The 12229-nt window shown below is 41.7% G+C and overlaps 1 protein-coding gene across 1 annotated transcript in view; it reads left to right on the top strand.

Moving 5' to 3' along the window:
• Positions 1-7699: 7699 nt before the first annotated feature.
• Positions 7700-12229, top strand: part of Pros1 (protein S) — a 68389-nt gene continuing 63859 nt past the window's right edge. Inside the window, exon 1 of the mRNA XM_059277346.1 lies at positions 7700-7902. Within this exon, the coding sequence (XP_059133329.1) occupies positions 7827-7902 (76 nt within the window). The 5' untranslated portion in view covers positions 7700-7826. The remainder of the gene's footprint in view (positions 7903-12229) is intronic.

Below are 12229 nucleotides of genomic sequence, written 5' to 3'. Positions count from 1 at the left end.
AGTGGCTGAAGACTGCCTTGCTCCCCGCCCTCTGTCAAAGGGCGGAAAGAGGTAAGTGGGCGTGGTCTAGAGGAAAGGGGAGGAGCTCACGGAAGATGGCTCTGGTAACTAGGCAACTGGAGCGTCCTTAGATCAATCCAGGGTTCCTGGAGAGATCTCACATAAGCCCTGACTAAACCCAAGCGAAATGCCTTGCCTGCCAACCTTTTTGTTTCTCATTCACGTCCGGTAACTCAAACGAGATCCAAAGATCTCTGATCGTCTGCCTGTTGTTTTGTTTTGTTTTGTTTTGTTGTGCAGTAGGATGGTGATCCTCTGGGGCTCAGGCCAACTCAGGCTGAAGAACTCAGGAGCAATACACTGAGGCAATTATAAACAAAAGACACACGGGGGAAACTCGTTTGCTAAGTTGTCTCAGCAGTTCAAATGGGAATGCTGTTTTAATCTGATGTGTATCGCTGTTATGTAAAAAAAAATGTGAACAGTAATTATATTTCTTGTAAGAAGGGGTTACAATTACAAGAGCAGCATGTCCTTGTTGTAGAATGTGCAAACAGAGAAGGAACAAGATGAAAACATTGTGCACTTGCCCCTCAAAAATAAGGAGTGATGATAATTTAATGTATGTTTTTGGGGACTTTTTAGCTATCTAAAGTCATGGCTATTTGCTTTTTGAATTTTGAGATTGTGAATATGCTGGCTCTTTTGCAATGCTTTATTTTTAAAGAGGTACTTAATGTATGTATTTCTAATATATTTATTGAGGAAAAATGACAAATACCTTTTCAAAAATGCATGCAATAACATGTACAAAGCCATTTTTATCTATTCAACTTCTAAAAGATAGATGAAGGATAGATTAGATGATAAAGACATTTCAAATCACAGAAGAAGTAAAGAGAACACTGGGAATTCACAGTATGGAAGAGAAAATGATGGTGTAGGACTAAGACAGATTGGGTTTCAAAGTAGTTCTTTTCAAAGTCATGAGCTTGCTGACTCTGAACCTCTGTAGCCCTTCTGTAAAATGAGAGTGAAAAACCACCAGTTCACAAGGTTACTGAGACGGTGAGAGAGAGATAGCCCAACCCAATTTCTGATAGATAACAGCAGGTTGGGCATCAGGATGTGGCCCTTGAGTCTTCTCCATACCCTGGTGTGGAGACCTCTGGGTTTCCACCAATTGAGCTTGATTTTGACATACCCATCTGAATAGTGCTGGATAAACTTTTTTATTCCCCTTATTGAAGATCTTGGGCTTCACCAGAGGCCTGAGGGGAGCCCTGATGCCACGGAAGGGATGGTGAGCAGTGTGGGGGGAAGAAGCGGCTCTTTGCATCTCTTAACATACGTAATGCAGTTAATGCCTCTAAGACTCTTTCCCATCTTGTCTTGTGCTTTCACAGTTGTATACTATCCTGTTTCTCTTCTCTCGCTGACAGTTCGTCCTTTGTCTTCCTATGTTTTCTAAGAGCTAACCTCTAACTTGCTGCTTTCCTTTTAAAAAACATACTTAGAAAATGTAATTGTCCCTCTGTGCCTGAAGAAGCTTGCTATGTGCACATTTCTTTAGCATTTCAGGAAGCATATTTGATACCACTTGCTTTGAAACTATACTTGACATTAGGTCCAATTCATACCTTCCTCAATTATGATAGGCATTTCTACTGCCAACAGGTAGTCAATCATTTAGTGAACTAGACTCTCGATTTTCCAATGCCTTAAGTGGTTTGATTGACAGGAGATATACTAATCACTTCTAGTTCCTTTCTTTATAAGTCACACAAGAAAGCTATTCTTACCTTATAGAATCAAGCATACCCAGTAACTTCCTGTGTCCCAGTTGAATGTGAGTAGAATGTCAACCTTCCATGAAAGTACTTAATAGCCAGAGCTATAGTCCTGTTCTCCCTTTCTTTGTGAATAGTAGTAAGAGTCTATGTTAGCATGTTATGCCAACATATGGTGAACCTCTTCCTAGAAAGTTATGCACATTCTGATTTCCTGTGACCAAAAAATCAATCACTGCAGTTTTGTGGCTTTTACCACATGAGTGAACAAAACAGTCTTGTTGCTATCATCCTAAATAAGACCCTTAAGCAGGGTGTGGTGGCACATTCCCTCAATCTCAGCACCCAGGAAGCAGAGGCAGGCTGATCTCTATGAATCTGAGGTCAGCCCAGTGTACATAGAGAGTTCCAGATCATCCAGGGCTGCATAGTGAGATCCTATCAATAAAAAGGAAAGAAAGAAGAGAAAAATGTCTGGTGGTGAGGCTATAGCCTGTAGATGAATTTCTCAATTGTTTTATGAAATAAAAAACACAGAGCCAGATATAGGGGTTAAAGCTGAGAGAGATCAGAGAAATAGGGAAAACCACAGCTAACCTTACCTCACCAATTTGGCAGCTTCCAAAAGCGAGTCTACCCACGCCTATATACCTTGCTGTTCTGCCATCTGATTTGCTCTTTGTCCAGCTACATCACTTCCTCTTCCTGTCCAGCTCTGTCACTTCCTGTCTGTCTGTACAGCTCTCCAGAACCCCATGTTAACTACTGTTAGAATTTAAGGTGTGTTCCACCACACCTGGCTGTTTCCAGTGTTGCCTTGAACTCACAGAGATCCAGACAAATTCCTGCCTGCCAGGTGATGGAATTAAAGGCCTGTGCCACCGTTGCCTGACTTCTTTGTTTACTCATATTGGCTGTTCCTATTCCTCTGATCTCCAGGCAAGCTTTATTTATTAAAGCACAAATAAAGTATCACCGCAATAGCCTAGTGGTAAAGCCGTTCCCTAGCATGCATGAGTCATGGAGTTCGATCTTTAGTACTGCTAACAATCAAGCAACCAAAACTACAACCAAAAAGCAAGATTCACTTCATGTTCACCATTCATACTGCCATATATATTCCCTGGCTCAAACTGTTTATTTGAATGTCTATGAACTACACAGTGTTCTAGGCACTGGAAACAAAGCTGTAAATCAAACATCAAAAAAAAAAAAATCCTGTCTCATAAATTATATTTTTCAGAAAAAAATAGTACATAAAAAGCATGATTAATGAATGTATTAGCTATTTTATTAATAAAAGATGATACAGAAACATTGTATAATTTGATATGGAAACAGGATTAGATTAGGAATTAAAGTTTGGACAAGTTTTGTTTGTATATAAGGAAATATACCTAAATCAAATTTCAGCTGTATAGTATTAGCCAAAGTGTTAATAAATACTTACAGCTGAAACCAGATCTCAATACTGAATTAAAAGTGGAGTGAACTTCTAAGTTTAAAACCCACATATTTTATCCGGAGATGTATTCTCCAATTTCCTTATTAAGCATTTCAGATAGAATTTCAAGTGTGGCATTACAGTGAAGGAGACAATCATTGTGCGTTCACGCTGGTACTGCAATGTATTTCTGAAACTAGAAAGTCAATAATCCCTTTCAAGTAAAGAAACTGGAGAAGGTTGGGTTTTGTTTTGTTTTCTTTTCTTTTTCTATTTCCTTGAAATGCCTCTATTTCTTTAACATGCCCTTCTTGGGCTCTCTCTGTTGTTGTCTGAATTGGAGAGGATACTTTATGGAATGCTCTTGATTTTTTTTAATTTAGGAACGGTTCCCTCTGTGAGAAATTTTGAGATCTCAAAGTTGACAATGTCCTTTAAAATTGTCCTCACCTACTGAAGAGATTACCAAATGGAGCTTTTCATTGAAGACCCGTGGCATATGTGCATTTACATACTAAAGATTAAATATAGTATGTAAAGCTTCTTTAAATATAATCCAAACAGTTCTAAGGGATTAGATTTATATTTATGAGAATAAAGTGGTAAATACATAGATCTGATGGAGTCAGAGGATCCAAAAAGGAGAAACGTTTTTTAAAGGGAGGGGTCACAGACATGCTGGATGGTTCTTACTCTATTAAACTGAAGGGATTAGATATGATATAGCAACATGTACTACTTTAACGTATATATGTATGTCTATTTCATTTAAACAATTTTTCTTGAATATGTGGACAGGAGCCCTACCATCTTTACAGCCATGGCCGTGTTGGCCTGCAGTTCCTGTGGACCTGTGGAAAGACAAAGGCGTCATGACAGAAGCCAGAGAAAGACATGGGACAGTGGGTGTCTGGGGGCCTGGGTTTCACCCTCCCCGAAAGGAGTGGAAGGTGTTGAACTGAGGGTCCTGAAGCTGTAGGTGTTGAAGCTCATCCGTGGTCCCAACTTCAAGTTTTGTTTTCAGTGACTGCTGGTGGCACTGGAGACATATTAAACCCAAAGCAAATCAAAATCCAGCAGAAGTAGCGGACTTTTTAGTGAGCTGCCTCCAATAAAAGTATGAGTTCTGTGATTTGGAAAGGAAATTGTGTCAGTCAGCTTCTGTCCTAATGAGAAAAACAACAACAAAATAACCCAAGGATCAATGTAAATTTTTGACGTATTCTGACTCATGATTTTAGAGGTTCTATAACATAAATGGCACAATTGTGATGGCATAATGCATCATGGTAATGCTTGGACTGGAAGACAGAGGCTAAAAAGACTGCTTACCTTGTGGTCACAGGTTACTTGGTTACCTTTCTCTAAAAAAAGTGGAGAGAGAGGAACACATCCCCAAATGACATCCTATTAGACCGAGTATTGTAGAATATTATTTTAAGGTGTGTTATTTTTGTTTATGTTGCATTTGTTCAGCTCTGTGAAGCTGTGTTACTGTGCCTGTCTAAAACACCGGATGGTCTAATAAAGAACTGAACGGCCAATAGCGAGGCAGGAGAAAGGATAGGTGGGGCTGGCAGGCAGAGAGAATTTATAGAAGGAGAAATCTGGGAGGAGAAAGAAGACAAGAGACGGAGGAGTGAAAAAAAGAAGTAGCCAGAGAAGGAGGAGGGCCCAGGGGTCAGCCACCCAGCTACACTGCAAGCCATGGAGTAAGATAAGATTTACAGAAGTAAGAGAACAGGAACAGCTGAGAGGCAAAAGGCAGATGGGATAATATAAGTTAAGAAAAGCTGGCTAGAAATAAGCCAACCTAAGGCTGGGCATTCATAAGAAATAATAAGCCTCTGTGTGTGATTTATTTGGGAGCTGGGTGGTGGGCCCCCCAAAAGACTAAAGAGAAAAAAAAACCCAACAGTCAAGTCCTAATGTTTCTACCACCGACACCACCACAGGCTGGTGACAAAGTCTTATCACAGGAGCTTTTGAGATACAACTAAGATAACTAAGATTGGGGCTTTAGGGGCTGAAGAGATAGCGCAGTGGTTGAGTGTAGCATGAATCTTAAAAGTTCTTATTAATAAAATCAAACCTGAGCCAGGTATTGAGTTGAACACTGGAAGATCATAGAGACTGAACAAACCACAGCTAACCTCACCTGGCCAAATTCTCAGCTGGTCCTGTTTCCTCAGACTGGAAGCTTCTGTGTCCTCATCCCAATGGCTCTCAGCTGAACTATGTTGCTTCAAAGCTTAACCAGCCAAAAGCTTAACCAGCCAAATACTTCTAATTTCTGGTCCTCACACCTTATAAACCTTCCTGCTTTCTACCACCACTCCCTGGGCATGAGTCACCATGCCTGGCTGTTTCCAATGCGGCCTTGAACTCACAGAGATCCAGAGGGATTTCTGTCTCTGGAATGCTAGGATTAAAGGCGTGTGCTACCACTGCCTAACCTCTATGTTTAATATTGTGGCTTTTCTGTTCCCTGACCCCAGATAAGTTTATTAGGATACATAATATTTTGGAGAACACAATACCACCACAGTTGACCACTTACTGCTCTCCCTAAGGACCTAGGTTTTGTTCCTTCTACTCACATCCTGTCTCAGAACCCTCTGAAACTCCAGTTCCAGGAGGACCCGATGCCCTCTGCTGGCACAGGGTGCACATCCACAGGCAAAGTTCATGCACATTAAATATTTTTGAAAGTTATTTTTTTAAAAAGATCCAAGCTACAACAGAAATTTACACCTATAAAGGAATTTTTGATTAGTAAAATTTCTATCATACCAGAAAAAGCAAGTTCCAGAGATGAGTTTTGCTGTCCCCAAAACAATAAGGCAACCCCCTTTTGACCATACATTTCTACTCCTTGTCTTTCCTTGAGCTGTTTTCTCCCCAACTCAACCCCCTTTGCTGGAAGCCTCAAACTCGTTTCTACGGCTTAAGTTGTTATATGTCTCAGTCATCTGGCTGCCTCCTTGAATCTCATTATTTTATGGAATTCCCCTGTATATACGGGATTAAATATTATTTTCTCCTGTTAGTCTATCATTCATTAATTTAATTCTTAAACAAGGCACAGAACACAGATTGGTATGGTTTAAGAGTTTCCCTTCCCCCTACTGAATGAATGGTAATTCCCAAAGCCACTCCTTTATCAGAGAAATTGACTCCAATATTCATTATCTTTCACTCAGCTGGATCACAAAATCATTAAGAAAAAGAAGAAAAAAGAACAACTAGATATGGAAATAATCCTTAAAATATGATTCTGCTTAGTAAATTTCATTCACACATCTAGAAAAAAAATCGATGTTTCATTTGGGCAGAAAATGAGCAGTAATATATATGCATTGGGTACTACTATTTGACATGACCTTACTGCTTCACATAGGATCTATTGAAAGTCTCAGATCACCACTATGAAATCCTATTGTCTCTGTATTGCAGAGGATATGACCAGGGCTAAAAGGGTAAGTGCTTTTCTTAAAAGGCGTAGTGGTGGTGGCGCATGCCTTTAATCCCAGCACTAGGGAGGCAGAGCCAGGTGGATCTCTGTGAATTTGAGGCCAGCCTGGACTACTAAGTGAGTTCCAGGAAAGACACAAAGCTACACAGAGAAACCAAAAAAAAAAAAAAAAAAAAAAGTTGTACAACAGTGGTCAGACCAAGTAGTCTGCTTTGACCCCAAGAAGTTTAGTTTAGAGTAGCAACCTAAAGCACGATTCACAGGCTTTAACCAAACCGGAATGGTAATACATTAATACCAAAACAAGCTATTTGGAGGAAACACACCATAGGCGATCAAAACATTCCATTTTCTTTTCCTCCCACTGCTTCTGCTCTGCACAGTCTTCTTCCTAAAGTCCACATTGACTTCTGAGTTCAGGTTGACATCCTGACATCCTCCTGGCTGACACAGTCTCTGGATAAGGAGAGAAGGGAGAGGGAGAGAAAGAATGGGAAAGGGAGAGGGAGAGAAGAAAGAAGGAAAGGAGAAAGGGAGGGAGGAGAGGGAAAGAGGGACAGAGAGGGAGAGAGAGGGAGAGGGAGGAAAAGGGAGAGGGAGGGAGGGAGGAAGGGAGAGGGAGGGAGAGAGAGAGAGAGAGAAGAGAGAGAGAGAGAGAGAGAGAGAGAGAGAGAGACAGAGAGAGAGAGAGAGAGAGAGAGAGAGAGAGAGAGAGAGAGAGAGAGAGAGAGAGAGAGAGAGACTTTTTTTCACCATTGGAAAACTTGACTTTCTAGAGAAAAGAAGTAAATGCAGAACTTGGGAAAGTGACAAAGGACCTCTGATAAGCTTTCCTAGGCCTTCCGACCTCACTCTCTGAGCCTTCCCCCCTCCCCACCCCCCCCACCCCCCCCAGCTGCGAAAAGCTTCCAGGAAATGTCCCAGTCATCGCTTCCCCTCCCGGGCTGGGGGCTGGGAGCGGGCGGTCCCCTCCGCCCCGGGGCTGCTCCGCCCGCCCGCGCTCGGGCTGGGCCACAGCACAGCAGGGAGAGCTGAGCCCCGGCTCGCACCTACCCTGGCCCGGGCGCCGGCTCGGTCTCCGCTGCACCAGCCGTGATCCCCGGCCGCCCGCTCAGCAATGAGGGTCCTGAGTGTGCGCTGTCGGGTGCTGCTGGCGTGCCTCGTCTTGGTCCTGCCAGCCTCGGCGACAAACTGTAAGTAATCCTTACCTCCCGGCTTCTCCCTTCGCTACGTGCTCCGGCTGGTAGGATTTTCTTGTAGGCTGCCTGCTGCCTCCTAAGTTTCCAGTAATTCCCTCCTGGCTCAGAGCGTAGCAGCAGCAGCCTGGGTCTAGAGGGCACTCTAAAGGTGGGACAAGACCAAAGCTTGCCTTGCTTTGGGAATCATTGTCCACAGGACTTGATGCAAGAACCTGGGTGACACTAAGTGTTCAAGGAATTGGATGAGTATGATACTAAACATTGCTAGGGAAGCTAAGTTAACCCTGTTGCCCCCCCTTTTACAAAAGAGTGCCCCAGCCTGCACCCTCTCCTGCAGCTACCTTAACTTTTGCAATTTCTGGACTTTGAACTTGATTGGCTTGTGGCACATTGATAAACTGTGTGAGGATTACCGAGGTTTGACATATCATTCTCTAACCCTGATATAAGAAGTGGCTGTTGGATATTATCTTGTCCCGAGGATCATTTTTGTACGGAGGATATTGACTGCGACCGCTCTGAGGTAGTGGCACGAATTCATTGCACCTTACTTTTGTGTTTCTTGATCTTTTCTCTTCCCGTTCCCAGATTCCCCGCAGCACATCACAGAGTTTTCTCTTAGAAATATATAACGAACAGCAAGGCTTCAGTACATTTTAATTGTCAATTAAATTGTTTTCAAAAGCTTAAATATGTTCGTAATTAACAGTGCGTTCTTTTGCTCTGTTGTAGTCCCAGAAACTGGCATGGGAGCAATAACTGAAAAACAAATACCATTTAGGCTACCAAGGGCACCAAAGAAACTTTTCAAAGACGGTAACTAAATAGAAGTTTGCTAGAATTCCAAGTTTTTATTAATTAGTAAGGAAGAGGGCCAGATATCTTTAAAATTATAACTAACTTAAAGACTAGAATGTAACTTGAGCATTTCATATTGAAGATAAACAAGTTACAATTATAAAACGTCAACAATCAAACCCCTAGACCAAAGCTGCATGTGACTGGATGCCTGCTTGCACATGATCTGTCTTGTTCACTGGGACAATCAAATGTTTTCAGATAGCAGCAGGGCGGTGGTAGCGTATGCCTTTAATCCTAGCAAAGTCAGAGGCAAGCAGATCCGTGCGTTCAAGGCCAGCCTGGTCTGTAGAGTGAGTTCCAGGACAACTGGGGCCACACAGAGAAACCCTTGTCTCAGGAAAAAAAAAAAAGTAAATAAATAAAATAAAATAAAACAAAATTCAGATGGCTGGTGACTGGAAAAGGAGCAGGAGACAACAGTGGCTGGCCACACAGAGAATAGATAAGTTCATTCTACAAGGACATCAGAGAAAGGCTATTGGAACCTTTGATGACCATAATCTTTCTGGATTTTACCTGGGTTAAATCATCTCTGGTTTATTGATGAAGAAACAGACACTCTGAGCTATGCTCCTCCCTAAGATTTTGGTTTTTGTTTTGGTGTCCTGTTTGTCATGGGGTTTCATTGTGGCACTGAGAATCAAATCCAGAGCTTTGGGCATGCTAGGCCAGATTCCCAAACTCCCAAGCTGTAATCTGAATTTTAAATACCTTATGTATAATCAGTTGTATGGTTCTACAAACACTGCTCTAATAAGGGAAACCTTTGCAGATAACAGTTATTTTTGAGAGGGTGCTTAGAACAAAAGAAACCAAGAGAGCAACAAAAACCAGTGCCCTGCCCTGTAGTTCTGACTTGCACTTAGCCTACATTAACCTTCTTGACCTTCCAAGTGATGGGATTACTCGTGTGTGCCACCAGGTCTGACTTTCAAGCTCTTTGTTTTAACAATAAAGCAAGGATTCAGTTATCAACTGACTTTGCAAATGCATGTGCATGAATAAAAACCACAACAATATAAAAGTAAGAAATATACACACAAAAAAGCCTTGTATTTAAAATTTACGTAGTGGACATATTTTACTTATCACTCATGAGAGCTTGCGGTGAAAAGGGAAGAGGAGGATATCTATTTTGGGTAGGCTAATTTGGCCTTATCCAGACTTCCCTTTTGGGTGGGTGCAGTGTACTCAGCACATTATTGACCCATCGTTTCTATGTCTTTTGTACTCTGCTCCGTCCTCTGCTAACTCTCCCCTTTGCCATGAGTTTATTTTTGTCTTTCCTTAAATTTTCTTTATTTCAAAATCCATACTGCTACACTAATGGGGTGATTTTTCTCAAGATTAGTTTATATTTTGGGTTTGTGCTTCAAGAGTTAGTTTCTGATATAGCCACAGTGACAATAAAATCCATGGTATATTCTTTTAACATGAGCTCTATGCCAGCAAGCACAGAGATATACTTCACATGGACATTTGCTGTTCGTTGAAGTTTCATGTCTTCTTTGTATCTTGAGTGAACTCTTTTTTTTTTTTTTTTTAAAGATTTATTTATTTATTGTGTATACAGTGTTCTGTCTACATATGTGCCTGCATGCCAGAAGAGGGCACCAGATCTCATTACGGATGGTTGTGAGCCACCATGTGGTTGCTGGGATTGAACTCAGGACCTCTGGAAGAGCAGCCAGTGCTCTTAACCACTGAGCCATCTCTCCAGCCTTGAGTGAACTCTTTAAAGATGTAAGCTTTAATAATGTGAGAAGTCTATTTGTATACATTAAATATTAAGTGCATTGCGAGATAAGTATAACCTTTGAGGCCCAGGTGCAGAATGGTATACTTCAGATCATAAATAAACTGGTATTCATACATATATATACATACATGCATACATACAAACGTGTGTGTGTATTCTTTATCTGAGAGCAGCAATAATGAATCTTGCGCACTAAAGGAAAGCAGGAATGTCTTAGCCAGGTTTAGTCATTCTGACAAAATACATGAGACAATCAACTAAAAGGAAAGGAAGCGTTTATTTTGACTCATGGTTTTTGAGGTTGCCATTCATGGGCACTTAGGGAGGCATGTGTTAAGGCAGAACAATATGGCGATAGATGTAGCATCAAGGAAACAAAAAGAAAGCTCATTTTTATGACGCAGCCCCTCACCCCAAACCTACGAAGCTGTGGATTCAAAGCTTTGGGCGATTGCTTTCATGGTCTAATGACCTCTCAAAGGCCCATTTCAGATTACTGCTTCCTTAGAGACCAAGTACTCAATGAATGAGCTTTTGTAGGACATTTAACATCCATACTATAACCGTGTCCCTTGGCCTCAAGGACTCATGCCAATCTCACGAGGCAGAAGGCATCGTAATGCACTAGTCCAGCTTTATTAGTCTTTGTGCTTTACCAGTTCCATCAGGGAGCAAAAGCCAAAGTTCCAAAGTTTTTTTCAGAGACTCAAGGGAAATTCTTAGATATGAACTTTACAATTCAAGAAGAACAAGTTGCATCCATTCGATGTGCAAGTGTACGTGGGAAACACTCCTACTCCCAATGAGAAGAATTGTAAAACAGTGAGGCAGGATTGAACCAAGGCTGAAAGCTTGAAGGGCAAACACTGAGTGTTATAGTGACATGTCTGCCATCCGAGGCACATGATGTTATGATATGAGCCCTGAAGGTCACCCTCACAGCTATACTGACGGCAGACCTTATGGTCATCCTCTTGGGCAGGCTGGGCTTGCTATCTGCAGCTTCCTTTGGTGGGTGTGCCATGTCACTGGCATCTCTGCTGTCCTGGTGCCACCAGCTTTTCTTTGACTTTACTTTCACAGCTTCAGTACATTCAAGATCTGCTTACAAAACCTCAACCATGATACAAGCTGTGCACCTTTCTAGATTTTCTTTTGAAATCTCAATGGGACGTTTGCATTCCACATCTTAAAAAAAAGCAGTACCATGTGGATGACGTCAGGTTCTGCTAATAGCAAGATCAGTAGCCACCACAGCCCCTTTGCACCACGGCCACAGTGGATTCTTCAGTTATTTCATGACTAAAGATGGAGTGAAAAACGGAGGAAATAATTTCTTAGCTGTGGGACCAGAACACCCAGGGATGCTCTTCTCAAATGAAAGGTTTGCATTTACCCATCTTTGGGCCCATGAAGGATGGATATTCCAGATTCATGAATTCACCTCAAGGCATTATCTTCCCAACTGTCCAGGTACAACGTGCTTGGATTATTTTTAGTGATGCTAATCTCTTGAATGTCCCCACAGGCATCAGCCTACCTCTACAGGCTTTTCTTTGGTGGTCAAACAGTAAATTTCTCAAGTCTTTCCTCTGATTTTTTTTTTCCTTCCTGAGTCTTACTGTAAATCTAGCTGAGATCAAGCAGCAATACTGAAACCACATCCCGGATGCAGAGATGCCTTGGAATTTGTTTCAAAGG

This window comes from Peromyscus eremicus, chromosome 12 (genome assembly GCF_949786415.1).
Source record: "Peromyscus eremicus chromosome 12, PerEre_H2_v1, whole genome shotgun sequence".
Lineage (NCBI taxonomy): Eukaryota > Metazoa > Chordata > Mammalia > Rodentia > Cricetidae > Peromyscus > Peromyscus eremicus.
The sequence above is the reverse complement of the archived record's forward strand: the minus strand, read 5'-3'. Positions and strand labels throughout refer to the sequence as shown.